A 15749-nucleotide genomic window follows, 5' to 3' on the forward strand; every position below is an offset into this window, starting at 1 on the left:
AAATTAAAAACAACAAAACTGACCCAAGGGATAAGAACTTAGTGGTCATCCTACTCTGTTTTAATCATATCCCTTGAAGACAGAGCTTTGGAATTTGTATTAATGTCAAGCCCAGTGCTTCAGAAAGGAAATTCACCAGATTGATCTAGAAAGAATTAATTACTGTACAAGACCACCACTTGTGAATGAAAGAACACAGATCTACATCTTCTAGGGTATTTTTCACTGTTATAAGGATTAATCCTAACTTTACACTCCCCTGTGATCTTGAAGGTCCAGAGTGGGAGGATATGGCCACGAGTGCCAATCTGGAGGCTGCGGGCACTTAGACACACAGTTTGCTGCTTATCTCTGTCACACTCTCACAATGTATTTTGAAGAGAACTGAGGGAGACAACTTCCTTCGGCGCTAAAGAGTGGGAGGCCATGAAGGAGGTAATATGGGTAGCCTCTGTCTGCCACAAAGTTGGAGTGGCTGGTCAATTGGACCCAGATATTTGCGAAGGAGAATGCTGGTTGTGGGAATTGCAGACCCATCAAGCTTTAAAGGAAGAGGACGCAAAAGCTGTGGTGGGCATAAACCACTAGCTGAACGAAGCATATGACAGAGTTGACCAATATACTTGCAAACGTTGCAAAAGTGATTACACAGGGAAGGGGACAAAACAGGAGCCCTATTGACCTGGCTCCTTAGGAGAAAAGTTGACAGACCTTGGATCACCACAGTGACTGGTGCTACAGGCCAGATATACTACACTCAGGCTGATATTAATGAGGCTTTTCAGTTGCGTTGGGATGAGGGTGGGGGTTGGGGTGGGATGGTTGTTGTGTTTGGGGGGTGTTGAGGCATTTGGGGCTTGGGATGTCTTTGGAGGGTGTCCATCCGTAGCAAGATGGTTTGCTGACGGCCAGGGATGGTTGTTTTCTGAGAAGATGAGACTTACCACGGTGCAGACAAACAATAGATCCCAGGAAAATATCCAAATACGCTGTAGGAGGCACACTGTGCCCTGGAGGAATGGACTTCCTGAAGTGCAGGGTCTACTCAGCCTGCCAGAGCCAGGATTTGGAGGAAGGTAGATTGGGTGCATGGGTAGGGATTACTGTATGAGCCTAAAATGCAGAATTGTACTTTGTATGATGTTAACAGATGGTTGTACTGGCTCTGTCGGAGCGCTGTTCTTGTTATTTCATTGCTATACAGAATTAATTAAAAAGAAAAAACCTTATTCATAGTGTTATGTAAGTCTTAAGTTAACATTTATAACATAATAGTTTAAATCTGTAATTCCATCATATAGTCTTGCAGGAAGAACAAACCTGCTTCACTGAATGATTTAAAGTGGTTTCCCCGCAAGTCCGTTTCTGCACTTTCCCATTGCTTATTGCCTCAGATACGCATAATTTACTAAGCTCAGTGATGTTTTTCACCCTCAATTAAGTTCAGCAGCGTAATTAAACCATATGCTCTTCTGGTTCTTTTTTTTAAATCAAGCCACTGTCCCTCTAACTTTCAAATGCTGGGTGTATGGTTCATCATTTAGCTGGAAGGGGTGGGCAGTGGTGCACTGTTTTGATCTCATATGGATCATCGTTTTAATTATTTTTTGGAGACGCCTTTCGTCTCGAGTGGAACTTTGGCCGCCTTTCCACCTATACCACTTCTGCCCAGAGTTCTCAAGAAGATTAGGAACAACTGGTCCCAAGTCATCTTGGTGGCTCCGGACTGGGCACGGATAGTATGGTATCCAGAGCTATTGAGCATGTCCATCGATCCTCCGCTCAGACTGCCGGGCAGATCTTCTGTTGCAGCACCAGGGGACTGTTCTTCACCCGAACCTGTCCAACCTCCGCCTTCATGCGTGGGGATTGAGCAGTGACAGTTGACGACTTTTGATCTTCTACCCGAAGTCTGCGATGTTATCTTGGCAGCCAAGCGTCCCTCAACCAAAACTGTATAAGCCTGTTGTTGGAATACATTTGTGGCATGGTGTACCAACAAATCTGTTGATCCCCTTTTTGCCCCTCTATCCGAAGTTCTTCTGTTTATTCTTTCTTTGGCTCAGCAAGGCTCTGCTTTGGGCACCCTTTAAAGGGTATTTATCTGCCATTTCGGCCTTCCTTAGGTTACCTGATCAGCCCTCACGTTTTAAATCTCCTATTGTGAGTGGATTCCTAAAAGGCCTCACCCATTTATTTCCACCCACTCCATTTATCATGCTTCAGTGGGACCTCAATCTTGTCCTTACTTATTTGATGTGTACTGCCTTTGAGCCAATGCATAATTGTTCCTTGCGGCTCCTCACCTTCAAAACTGTCTTTCTTGTTGCTATCACCTCCGCTCGCAGGGTGAGTGAGCTTCAGGCCCTTTCCTCAAAACCTCCATACTTGTCTGTGCACCCTGACAAAGTAGTGTTGCACACTGAGGCTTCCTTTCTTCCTAAGGTGTTTACACCTTTTCATAAAGGTCAGTCCATCACTCTGCCCACTTTCTACGCACCCCCACCCCGTTCCCATGAGGAGGAGAGACTCCACCGTCTGGACCCAAAAAGAGTGTTGGTGTTCTACCTCAATCGTACTAAAGATTTCCGGGTGGACGATCAACTCTTTGTTTGCTATGTGGGTGTGAAAAAAGGGAAGGCGGTGCAGAAGCATACCATCTCTCGATGGGTGCTTCTTTGCATCAAAATGTGCTACGCTTTGGCCAAGAAGCAACCTCAAGAGGGCTTGCATGCTCATTCCACCAAAGCAACTGCTGCTTCCACTGCTTTAGCACGCGGAGTTCCTGTCATGGATTTCTGCCAGGCAGCTACGTGGGCGTCTCTGCACACATTTGCTAAACACTACTGTCTGGACAGTCGGGTCCGTCAGGACTGCTTCTTTGGTCGTTCGGTCCTGCAGGACTTCATAGTATAATCTTGGTTCGCAGCCCACCACTGAGGATGGCATTGCTTGAGTATCTATTCTAAGGTAAAGAATCTGCAACTAGAATATGTCTCTACCAGATATTTTGTTACCGAAGTTAATGTAACTTGTACATTACATATAATAATACTCAAAGTTAATGTCATTATTGCTCTCTTTATTGAGTGATTGTCTACTGAAATACTTCTCTAACAAACAGGTGCAAAGTATTCTACGGGGAAGATATTGCTTCCACAACTGTCATGGAAAACGTTTTGGTGTGGAGTCTCAGTACCAGTAAGTGAAATTGTTTGAAATGTCACAAAAAATGAATGTCTCACATGGTAGGCCAACCCTCTTTATATTGTATTGGATGAATGGTCAAGGGGGTCTGTTCATCTGTATCCCAATTCGTTCAATGTTGGATGCATCATCACCTCAAAAATAGTAGCTGTTCACCCCTGAAGCAAATACAGTAAAGGCCGTTGGGGTGAAAATCAAACCAGAAAAATTGGTTTAGGAATATGCTGGATATTATTTCTGAATACAGTTAGAGCCTGGTATTTGTGGAGGTGGTTGATGTTGAACTGAGACGTGACAGGACAATCAGCCACTAAATCATCAAAGGAGGTCTTATATTATATTCTTCATTGATGTTTTTGAGATTGCCTGCACCATCGATAATTAATGACCTAAACTGGTAAGGCATGTCCAAAGAGGCTCCTCCCCCCCCCCCCCCCCTCAGTCTTTTGGTTTGAATACAACAAGGATTTAGAAGGACACTGGTTTCACATTTGATTCAGGATTACTGCGTAAAGGCTGATGTGCAATGCTATCTGAAGTCAATTTTAATCTGTAACAGTTAATTTCTGTGTTTGCATTTGAGGTTTTCCAGATCAGCGGTTGCATTTTTGCACAAGTAAATTAAGATGGCTTTCTCTGTTTTAATTTCTTTGTATTCTTAGAGAAAGTGCCTAGCTCCATAGTGTCTTTGATTCTTATGTCTCATTTGCTTTCTTTTATATTTCTGTATTTAGGTGAACCTCTTATCCTTCATTTTTCTTTGTCTTCTCTTACTTCTTATGTCACGTCTTCTGTCTTTCAGAGTGCTTACTGCTTGGATACTTCTCTTGTAATCTTCCATAGTGCATTTGGGACTTGATGTGGACGAGATGGCATAATAGGGCAAGCCCTTTGGTGCCCATAGACAGTAGGGACCCCACTTGCCTAAATCATTCACATACCAATCTATAGAAATATTTGGGGCTAAGACAATTTTTTTAAATCTTTTTCGTTAAACATCTAAATTTATGCTTGATTGACTTCCTGTTGTTTTATTTGCAGGCACTTACTTGAGCTATTGAAACGAACTGTGATTCATGGAGAGAGCAACTCTGCACTAATTATTGGACCTAGGGGGTCTGGAAAGAATATGGTAAACTTTTGTAGAAACATTTGTCTCACGATCTGTTGCAAAATATTAACTCTCTATATAGCATTCCCATCTTCAGTGAATGATACCAAAAGCTAAATGCTCTGCAAGTAATACCAACAGAAACTGTTACAATATTGCATAATTTTAAGGGTGTTACTATTGTGTAGTCTGGATTGGTTGTTGGCTTCCATTAGTGAGTCTCTCCGGTTGGTGGATTGGAATTGTGGGATCTTACTATCCTTTATTAAATAATAGTTTGGGGGAGGACTTCAAGGTGTAGGTAAGCTTGTGGTGACTTTTGGTTGCAGTTTAGTGGGAATGCAGTAGGACTGCCCTGTGACTCTAGCTCCTTGTGATGCATTTCAGTGGAGGCTGTTGTCCCAAGAATGCATCAATGAATTTCGTTGAGGGTTAGCCTGAATGTCTGATTTCCATCGCCAAACATTTGCTAGAATAGCAGACTGAAATTTCTCATGTACCACTTCAGTAGCCACATGATTGATTGACATCCAGAATTTCCGGTATAAGGAGAAGCAATCTGGTGAATGTGTTGAGTGAAAAGAAGAGTACATTTTCTATTTGATTTTTCATTCATCCTGGTGAATTCTCACCACAATCACAGGGGACTGTTGAGTTTTTTCACAATATTTATATTTGTGATGCTTTTCTGTAGTTTGGTTTCCAGTCAATTGTATTGTTTGCCATATCACATCAAGCAAGTTGTTCTACTTCATTAGAAACATGATTTCAAGATTTTTCTGTACAGTGTACGTTTTCACCTCTCCCAACACATTTCGAAGTACTAAACACATCAGGGGAGTCCAATCATTTGGAAACACTAGGATGCAAGGAAATATTTTTCATTATAACTCCCGAATCTAATGCTTGGATTGTCATTTAATGAGTTTCTCTCTATTTTTGACCTTTTGATTACCTATTCACATAAGAAATTTGCTTCTGACACTGTATGCTTGCTGTCAATCAATATCTCCCCTCTCCTTCTCTGTCTACAAGATGGCCGCTGTGTAACATGCATAAATGCATGTTGCCCCTTATTCACCTGACACTGCCCAAACACGTCATTTTGTTACCATGATGGCCCCTTGGTTTCTAACTGATATACCTCCTGGTTAATCTAATAGTGTAAGTCTTGACATCTACATCCTAATCATAAGGAACCTCTAAAGCATAGAAGCTCTTATACATTTAATTTCATAGTTCAAATGTTTGCATATCTTTGCTTTTATTTCCCCCAGGTTAATACCCTTAGAATGTCCATTCTTCTATATTTTCCAACATCCCCGGCATGCCTGCTACTGGTAAGCATGTCTCTCCTCTCCTTCTCTGTATTTAAGGCAGCTGCTGCGTAACAGGTGTAAAACCATGCTGCACCACAGACCCCTGACACAACTGATGGTATTAGTTTATAATCTTTTCATTCCCTTTTAATTTACAGACCTATTCATTTCAAGTTAATGTTTCACATCATTATTTGATTACAGTAAGTTTCGCTATGATTACTATTCCAATTTGCTGCTAAGTAGGTTTTCTGTTTCTATTGTAGTTCAAGCATACTATGTTACACTGGTTGCTAACTAGGTTTTCTGTGTGTGTTGGAGCTGGCATATTTTGAATATAACCAGTTTTTAACTTAATAAGTCACATCAGTATTACTCTACATCTAAACAGAAGACAACTACTATTCTAGTTAATTTATATTGAAAAGCATATTCTATCTAAGCCTATTCTCTCAATTTGGCCAAATCCTTCAATTATCCTTTCAAATATTTTCTTAACTAATCAGAGTTGAAATAGATAACATATATAAGTATCCCATATGTTGATTCTTTTCCATGGGTTGAGCTTATTTCCTTATCCTTATGAACATATACAATAGTCTGTTCAATTTGAGTGAATCACCACCCCACACATCCCAATTGTCCATAAGTAAGAATTCATGGATTTCTTTCACAGTATTATCTGCCCAAATATTCTCTTCAGCATATTTCACATTTTGAAAGTTTTTTTGCTTTAAGTACTATCATGTCTTTCTTGATTAAAATTTCTAGCCACTAGTAATTTTTCATTACATGTTTTGTATGTCTGATTTATGTTATAAGCCCTTTTTTTTATTGTCCTCGTGGTTTGACCCACATATGCTTTTCTACATGGGCCTTTTAATAGATAGATCACATTCTTTGATAATCAGGTCGCACAATGCTGTATTTTTATTTTCTTTTTTTTGTTGGGTGTATAATCATATCTGATTAGATTAACACAGAGGTGTTGTGGACTCCCATTACTATCTAGGCTGGACATTCTTATTTTAGCTTTAGGCCCATAGCTTGTGCCTTTTCTTGCATCTACAAGTTTTATTAATTTTATTCCTCTTAATATTTTTCAGCACAGCTTACTTTTAGCTCTTTGTTTTTATATTTTAATCAGCTGCCGTTTCTGAGAAGGCTTAGTTGTTTATGTTGCACATTTTATCAGCACTATGCATGCATTTCACTCTGTGCCCTTCTCAAGGCTGTCATGCCTGGTACATGATCTTCTACTGAGTGTTGCCACTCCAGGAGTTACGGAGATAACCGTCAGTTCTAGACTTATTTTCACATCAGGCCTGTTATTATAACACTGCCATATTTGTTATATAAACACCATGTAGGCCTAAGGAGGTTAGAAGGCATTGCAATCATGGTCGTCCAGAGACCTATACCATTTCATTGACAGCTTCGCTGATTCTGGCACTGACTCTTCATCCAACCAGGAGGATTTCCAGCAGACAACAGGCAGACTCTTGCCTGTCTTTCAAGTATGATGTCAGGGCTCTTCTCAAAGACCGGGATAGGCAGAAGGGCTAACACCACTGTGCTCTCAGGTTTTAGACATTAGGGTATAGGTAACGATCACTGTGGTTTATAATCATTACAAGATTTTGGGATTGTTCATTTTCTTCACTCTAGTGTTAACAATAATCACTGTATTGTGCTTAATTGGCCTAGTCATAGCAGCTTATGCTTTTTATATTCAGATGCAATTGCTTCAATAAATATACTGAAACTTATTTTACATTTCCTCATCTTCCTTAGCATGTATGAGACTTTGTATAGCTGAGAGAAATGGGTAAGATCTGTTCACCATGACTTCCCTGAAGAGTCAGTGTCATGTTTAAGGCTTCCACAAATCACCTTTACTTTGTAGGCTTTTGTGCTGTTAGCTAGCCGAATAAGTCCGACCGATGGCGTCCAGATGGTGTGGGGCTAAGTCACCCACACTCGGTGGTGCTGCTGCCCTAAACTACGCAGTTTTATCCCAAATGTTAAGAGTACTAGGACATGGCACCACCAACGTTTTTGGTCAGGCACAAATGCAACAGATCTCCTAAGTACCCCTCTCTCACGTACCAGAGGTACCCTAATTATCTTTATACAGAGATGCCCATGGTGTTAGGGAAAATCCGCCTCAGCTAAATAGATATTACCTATCTTAGCGTGTAGGTTGTTCAAACTTACACCTTAAAAGGAATCCCTGAATTGGTGGTTCTTTCTCTGAATATACGTATTTGAAATGTGATGGAGCAACAACGGGTGGTAATTCCGGTAAATATGAGACTTCCTCTCACACAACATTTATTAGCTCATGTGCTCCCTGATGAGGGTGGGGATGTTACGTTCATGGTAGAGGCGCACACAGCATACAGAACAGAAATATTCTATTCATGGGTTACCTTTCTGGGAGTAAATGCAGATACACACCACTTTCATAATTACACTATACTACACACACCTGCACAGCACTGCGCTTTTGCAAAATAAAAAAATACCTCTCTCTTATCAAGAACACCACCACTGGTTTCAAGTCGCCCTTTCACACGTTATTCACAATGTTAGATTAGGTCCTTTAAGTAACAGCAGTCCTATAGGGTCAGAAATGGCCACTTACACACCACATCCCAATGTACAAAATATGCTGGCAGCATATTTGTGCCACTTAAATAATAGATGTAGACTTAATACAATTTGTAATGCAAACCTAAAATACATCCCCAGCAAGAACTGCTGGATAAACTCTGCAATTGTGCATTCAATAATAGGTAAAGTTCCCTCAAAACGTGATGACATTCCATTCCCGATAACATAAAATAAATGAGCTGAAAGCAGTGTTTACCCATACAGGACCCCAAAATAAACATATTTGGTCCTACTGAAATGATTCAGATTACATATGTATTTAAAGTATCAATGACTGATACTATTACACCTGGGGTTGTTTCTGGGATGAAAACTCTGTCTCTGTTTTCTGAGCTTGAATATTACACTGTATTTGAGAGAGATGATGTACGTATGAATACTGCAGATAATGGGGACATGTTCTGCCATCATCATTATGGACACTATTACTTACATCAAGCTAATACTCCAAGCATAGTTTTTAATTACACACAGTGGTAACATTGTCCGATTCCAACAGTGGGAAGTTCTAAAACATATGTAGAAACGTTTACTTATTTTACAGGCATGAAATTGCTGAGTCCTGTTATTTAAAATTACCTCATTCGAAAGTGAGAAACATGTTGCTAACTGACACTAAATTAATTTATTTGGATTCCTTTGTTTCCCAGTTGGCTATATAAGGTTATGAATATTGGAAGAAATCAATAGATATGAAAAGTGTTTGGAGAGCAAAAGATTGGCAAATTCAAGGCATGGTGGGTTTATTTAAAGCATGGTTAATTCTGTTGCAAATGATATTTTTAAATGACAGGATACAGCAAACAACGTACCTACAGTTAGCAAAAATAAAATAATTTAATATGCCCAGTATTCCCTTTGTAGCAAAAATTTGAGAATTGCCAGAATATTCTAAATGTTAGAAAAGAACAGCTCAATGGTTTTGTTAAAAACAGTGCCTTAATTCATTACTTTCAGGTCCCAGTGGGTGGTTATTGTGGGCAGTGGACACAAATTGCTGTCAGTTACATTTTCTTAACTCTACACAGCGTTTTAGAGCAAGCAGATTGGACCTTCGTTACGTCATCACACAGCACTCTGATATCGTTACCATATACAGAGTGGGTAAACTTTGTCAGCAGTGGTTGCAATCTTCCACATCAACAGCTTTAAAAGTACACCTTAGTCTACTCTCTGAAGATGTTGACTTACAAGATTTCTTCTTAGGTCCTAGAAAACAGCTCTCAAAATGTTTCCTATATGCAATATATAACGAAATATGGAAGCTTATGCAAATGGAAGCTGCTGCACTTTTAAGGCAAATAGATAAGGAAAAACTAGAGAAAGCTTTAGCCATTGTTGATAATGTCAGGAACACATTGTCCAGCCACATTTACATATTAAACAACATTGTTGCTTCTGCTGTTGACATCGTTCAAAAGAACAGGTCTTATTTGCACCACGAACAAAGTCAGCTGAGGTCCTTTTTGCCCTTGAGCTTTACAAGTTCTAAAAACGTCTGTGTGCCCTGGAAGCACATTAACTCTTAAGAGTTATTTGCTGCACTTAACCTTACACGTAAACAACAGAGAGTGGTAAAGGAGGCTAGGTACATTAGGCTCAACATTGAGAAGTTAGAAAAGTTGTCTTTCACTGTAGCTGAAACACCATCTTCAATGTGGTTAATACATGGAGTAAATTTCTCTGCCAATATCAACATTCCAATTCACTTTGTCTTTAAAACATTTTCCTTTTTGCAGGTTCGAGCAATAAAGGGACACTTACATTCATTAGCGAATGTGAAACGTCTGAAAGCCATTCTATGGTTTGTAAGTAGATGGTTTTGCACGGCGCATGGAATGCACCTGTTGCAAATTTAGCTTGCTTTTTAATGGGTATTCCCGTCTGTTTGATTCACCTAGTATTTCACTTACTTTCGAATGAAAGTTAAATGATGCTAAGTGATAAAGGTTTCCATTGGATGAGTGCAGGTGTTGCTTATGTGATTTCTGTTTCTCAAACAGTGACTTGCTGTGGGAACATTATTTTCCCCCTAGGCGTGAGATAAAAGTAGTGGATTTTTGGCCTCCTGTTGCTACTTCTAATATCAATTTTGACAAGCTGAGCAGGCTAAAAGGACTATTTAAAAAAACACGTGGCGCTTACATCAACCCGTGAAACCCATGACCTTGGAGTGGCAAAGTCGTCTGCAGAAATACAGTCAATTTTAAATACAAACTTTTCAAAACACTTTGGTGAATTAGTCAGTTACACCTTCAATGCGTCCAACACCGCCGGGATTGAACACTTTTTTTTAAGGCTGCGGGTTCTGGATTTGTAAGCACCTTCCAGACTGTATTTGGAGTTATACCTTCAGCTATTCATTCACTTTTTTTCATCTGTTTTTGGGGGTTTCCTGATAGTTTTGGCATAAATTGGCAGTATCCTGCTCTCGCTATTTTTGATTGGCAGTGGCTGCCTCATCTCGACTAGGAGAAATAATTGAGCTCCCACCAGCCTAACTGTGTTGTGAACGCATGATGCAGTGTTTTGGAGCATCAATATTGGAGGAACTTGACAAGAATTGGTCACTGTCATTTCGAGCAGTTCTCAACTGGGTGCAGTCTGTCTTTCTCTGCCTATGTTTCTCTTTCGAGCTTTTTTTTTGTGTGCTTTCTGTGAATGTGAATCCCAATGTTGTTGATGAGGGTTCATTGCCAGAGGGGTCCCATGAGATTGCGGTTGTTACACAACAGCTTCTATGAGCTACCACTTGTGGATCTAGTGGCTTCTGGTGACTCAGCATCTGCCACTACATGGAATGCTTCCCCCTCGTCCGGGACTAGGGCTGAGGCAACAAATCAAATATGCTCCTTCCACCTTTTGACTGACAAGCTGTTTTATTATCTGCCGAAGTGGGGTCTAGCTTGGATTCCATCTCCACTGATGTGCTTGGTGACCTCCTGCGGGATTCTGATGACTCTTAAATTGGCATCTTTTAAATTGACCTGTTTTAATTTGGCTGTATGCTTGGGCCTGGTCTGCAATGTTCCCTGTAAGGAGCGCGCGCGCACCTTTCCTTCCCCCATCGCGCAGGCCCCTTTGGCAAGCGCGCACAAATGTTCCACCATTCCTATACTTTGTGGTAGTTTATATGCGTTATCACTTTCTAAGCCTAAATAAGCCTTTTAGAGCGATATACGTGCTCCCCCAAGGCAGATAATGCTCATATTTGAATCTGGATTGAAGTCAATGAAAACAGCGTTTAAATGCCGCGGGGAGTGTTTTAAACATCATTTGGCATACTTTAGCATACAAGCGAGCAAGTGATATTTGTCTTGGAAATTAATGGTTAACGATCTAGGAAATGCTTCAGAACAGTAGAAAATGTGCTGTTATCAAATGTTCCACCATTCCTATACTTTGTGGTAGTTTATATGCGTTATCACTTTCTAAGCCTAAATAAGCCTTTTAGAGCAATATACGTGCTCCCCTAACAGGTCATGTCCTTGGGGTGTGCAACCAGGTCGCAAAACTGCCTTGATGCCCTATTGCATGGAGCAATGATATCCCTTTTTTGCTTTAGTGGTATGGAGAGGCTAATGCCAAAGATCTTGGCTAGTTATGCGATGCGCGCGCGTGAACGGTCAATTTCTTGGCGCACGTATCCTTGGCTGCAGCGCACAGAGACCGCACACTGCCGCACACAGTGGAAAAAAATTAGAGGGAACATTGCTGGTCTGCTTGTTGACTTCGACATTTTATATCTTTAATGTATATTTTTAGGATGCTTTTAGGTAGTTAGTCGTTGCTCTCTTGTGTATGGTCTGGACCCTACGCTCCTGCACTGACAATCTGGTTGGTGTTATGGGTTCTCCTTAGTATCTAGGCTGGACAGCCTTATTTTAGCTTTAGACCGGTAGCTTGTTCCCCTTCACAGATATACAAGTTTTATTCATTGTATTCCTTTCAGTATTTTTAGCACAGCTTGTTTTCAATTTGTTTTATATATTTTAATTAGCAGCCTTTTCTGAGCAGGCATAGTTGTTTGCGTTGCACATTTTATCAGCACTTCGCACACATTTCACCCTGTGCCCTGCTGAAGGCTCAGTACATTATCTTCTACCTAGTATTGCTGCTCCAGGGGTTATAGAGACAAACCTCGGTTCTAGACGTATTATCACATCAGGCCTACTCTTAGAACACAACAGCCTTTGTTATATAAACACTGTATAGGCCTAAGGAGAGTAGAGGGCATTCCAGTCAGGGCCATCCAGAGACGTGCACCATTTCATTGACAGATTTGCTGGTCCTGGCACAGACTCTTCAGCCAACTGGTAGAATTGCTAGCAGACAACAAGCAGACCGTTGCCCGTCTTTAACGTATGGGGTTGTGGGTCTTCCCACAGATCATAATAAGCAGAAGGGTTAACAACACTATGCTCTCAGGTGTTTAGGCTTTAGGGTGGAGGTATGAATCACTAGGGTGTATAATCCTACCAGGATAGTGGGATTGTTTAATCCTACCAGAATGGTGGCATTGTTAATTTTCTTCAATCTAATGGTAACACTAATCACTGTATTATCCTTCATCTGCCTAAACATTGCAGCACATGCTTTTTATAATCTGATGCAATTTCTTTAATAAATATATTGAACCCTATTTTACATTTCCCAGTCTTCTTTAGCATGTTGGAGACTTTGTATAACTGAGAGAAAGGGGTACGATCTGTTCACCATGACTTCCCTGAGGGGTCAGAGTTTCATGTTTAAGACTGCCATATATCGCCCTTACTTTCTAGGTTTGGATGAGGTGCTGCTAGGTAGCCAAAGAAGCCTGGTCAGCAGCTTCCAGAAGGTGTGGGGCTGACTGAGTCACCCACATTCAGCAGTGCTGCTGCCCTAAACTATGTAGTCTTATTCCCAAGGTAAGAGTCCTACGATAGAGGTATATCTGTTATAAGCCACAGGACCAGTAAAAAGAGGGCAAGAGGCTATAACAAAATTATGTTTTTTTTTTTTGGTGGAGTCCGGTAATAACGGCACAACATGCTATTATGCGGGTTGCGCTGCAACCAACTTGGAGAAGAACAGGAGATGTTTATTGATCGGTGGAAGGCATGCCGTATCTGAAGGAAATTTAATATGTACAGATATTTAAAAGTGCAAAAAATGGCAAAATGTCAATTCAAGTATTTGACCTAGCAATGGTTGATTTAGTACACTTGAAAACCTCTTTTAGAGAGAGACACATGGCACCACCATGCCCTTGACAAGGCACAATGCAGTGCTTTAGAGCTGAAAGTAAGTACCCTAGACAGATGAGTTACGAAATAAATGTTTTCTTTTATCCGAGTGTTTCCAAATGATTGAACTCCCCTGAAGGTGAGGTCAATATCTGAAAACTCAGTGGAAGAGACAAAGCTGACATTGTTCAGAAAATACTGATTGAAATAACTTTAAAAAAATATATTAATTGAAGTAAAAAAACAAACGCATGTGGTAGAATAAACAGTGTGATTTATTGGAGTAATAAATATGAAATTGTGAAAAAAACTCAGTGTGAGCCCCTGTGGTTCTGGTGACAGAGTTCCCAGGGATGAATTAAATGTACATTAACTCCATGCCAATAAGGAGTATACAGGGAGCACCAATAAGCAGTTGTTAAGCATTGGGTAAACTAGCAGGCCTCACAATGAGAGAGTTCTTTGGAAATTCCATCCTTAGTCATTTATTCAGGTGAGGCAAATGTATGTTGCAGTGTGCCTTGCATAGTACTGAAGGGGAGAAAATAAGGTGACTAGATTTCTACATATGTAGAGTATTTGGTCTTAGCCTAGACGTTTTCAGTCATTATGAATGAAGATTGAAAGCCACATAATCCTCCATACCAGGTTTTCTTTGATATCACTAAACAGTATAAGTTCTCGGCACATATGCAGATACTGAAACGTGTTTTAAAATGGACCTATTCCACTGTTTAAAGTAATTAAGTTTGCAAAGAACAATAAGCCCATAAGAGACATTACACATTTTTAATTGGGGCTTAATAAGCCTAATACATCATAACTAAGTATATTTGATCAAAAACATTGCTCAAGAAAAGTATTTTAAAAAGGAAACAAAGCGCATAATGATGCACCTGTATGTAACTTCAGCATGTGAGAAACCTGATATTGCTACTAGATGGATTCTAGTAGCTTGGACGTTTTTATCTTGTTAATCAAGTTCATTTAAGTATTTTTGTTTTTATTATTATTTCATTTTCATTTGGCTTGACAGTGCAGCTGTCTGCATATTCTTTAAAATGCACTTAGTGTGAGATTTGGCTACACCCAAAGGAGTATTACCCTCTCTGTCTTCAGTAAATCCTGTATTGTTCCTACTGCTATGGAGTGCTTTCATTGTAATGCTTGAGGGACTCTTACATCTGGAAAATTCACTTGATCATCAGCCATTCAATTAATTTTAATTTATACATGATAGAATGCAGAATGCAATCATTTTTTGTAATTCTTTTTACTGCACTAGGCTTTTTTATTGTATTTATCAGAACCAGACTGCAAGCCATTGCCACCATCACCTTTACTACCAATATGATAGCCATCATTACCACCAACACCATTGCTATAATCACTATAATCCATGTTACTGCCACCACTACCTTACCACATAATTTGTATATACATGTATGTGTGTGTGTGTGTGTGTATATACACACACACACACACACACACACACACACACACACACACACACACACACACACACACGTATTGCCGTACTACTTTACCACATGGAAACCAGACCTATAGATTTTGCTAGTGCTTGTTTCTTCTAGTTGACAAAGGTTTCAGATAGATCCAGCCTTTTCAACTGTTTCTTTTTGATTTACTTTTTTTGTGTGAAACGTTTTTTTTTTTTTTTTTAAACTCTGTTTACTCCACATCTTGGGACGTCTGACATTTCAACCATTGTATGAAGGTAGGTTTAGTTGTTCCCTTTCTTCTGTTGTTGTCGTCTTTGTCTCACTTGCTCTTTTCCAGGCAGCATGCTGCCTTGTTTCAACAGATTCCTTTCATGTGGTTGAAGCATATCCTGGAACTGTGAATTTGAAGGTTACATAAGTGTCTTTCCAGATTTCCACAGTGTTAGTTTGAATCTGTCTTTCAGCCCTGAAACGCCCTATTGTCCCTTACCAAAGGAGTGATAGTGGTGCCATATTTTTGTCTCAAGGAGGTTTTCAAGTGTCCTAAACTATTGGTTGCTCGGTCAAGGCAAACTTACAATGCAATGGTAATGCAGGCCCTCACTGTAAGAATGGACCTTCGACAAATAACTCAGCTAAGTTACATGTCCTTCCAAGCCGTACTTTCCCACCATCTCCATGACTGAAAAAATAACTGACCTAGTCTTAGGACCCCACTTTAGAGAAAATGCCCTTCTTGTGAGTTGAA

General features: G+C 40.1%; 1 protein-coding gene across 7 annotated transcripts in view; it reads left to right on the top strand.

Moving 5' to 3' along the window:
- The window catches only part of ORC4 (origin recognition complex subunit 4), a 217285-nt gene that overhangs the window by 26858 nt on the left and 174678 nt on the right, over positions 1 to 15749 (top strand). For 4 of the 7 annotated variants that reach the window (XM_069225231.1, XM_069225232.1, XM_069225230.1 and 1 more), the window contains 2 exons: positions 3125 to 3201; positions 4249 to 4339. In XM_069225231.1, the coding sequence (XP_069081332.1) occupies positions 3125 to 3201; positions 4249 to 4339 (168 nt within the window). The remainder of the gene's footprint in view (positions 1 to 3124; positions 3202 to 4248; positions 4340 to 15749) is intronic. The other 3 variants (XM_069225234.1, XM_069225235.1, XM_069225233.1) reach the window with 1 other exon arrangement.

This window comes from Pleurodeles waltl, chromosome 3_1 (assembly GCF_031143425.1).
Source record: "Pleurodeles waltl isolate 20211129_DDA chromosome 3_1, aPleWal1.hap1.20221129, whole genome shotgun sequence".
Classification (NCBI taxonomy): Eukaryota; Metazoa; Chordata; class Amphibia; order Caudata; family Salamandridae; genus Pleurodeles; species Pleurodeles waltl.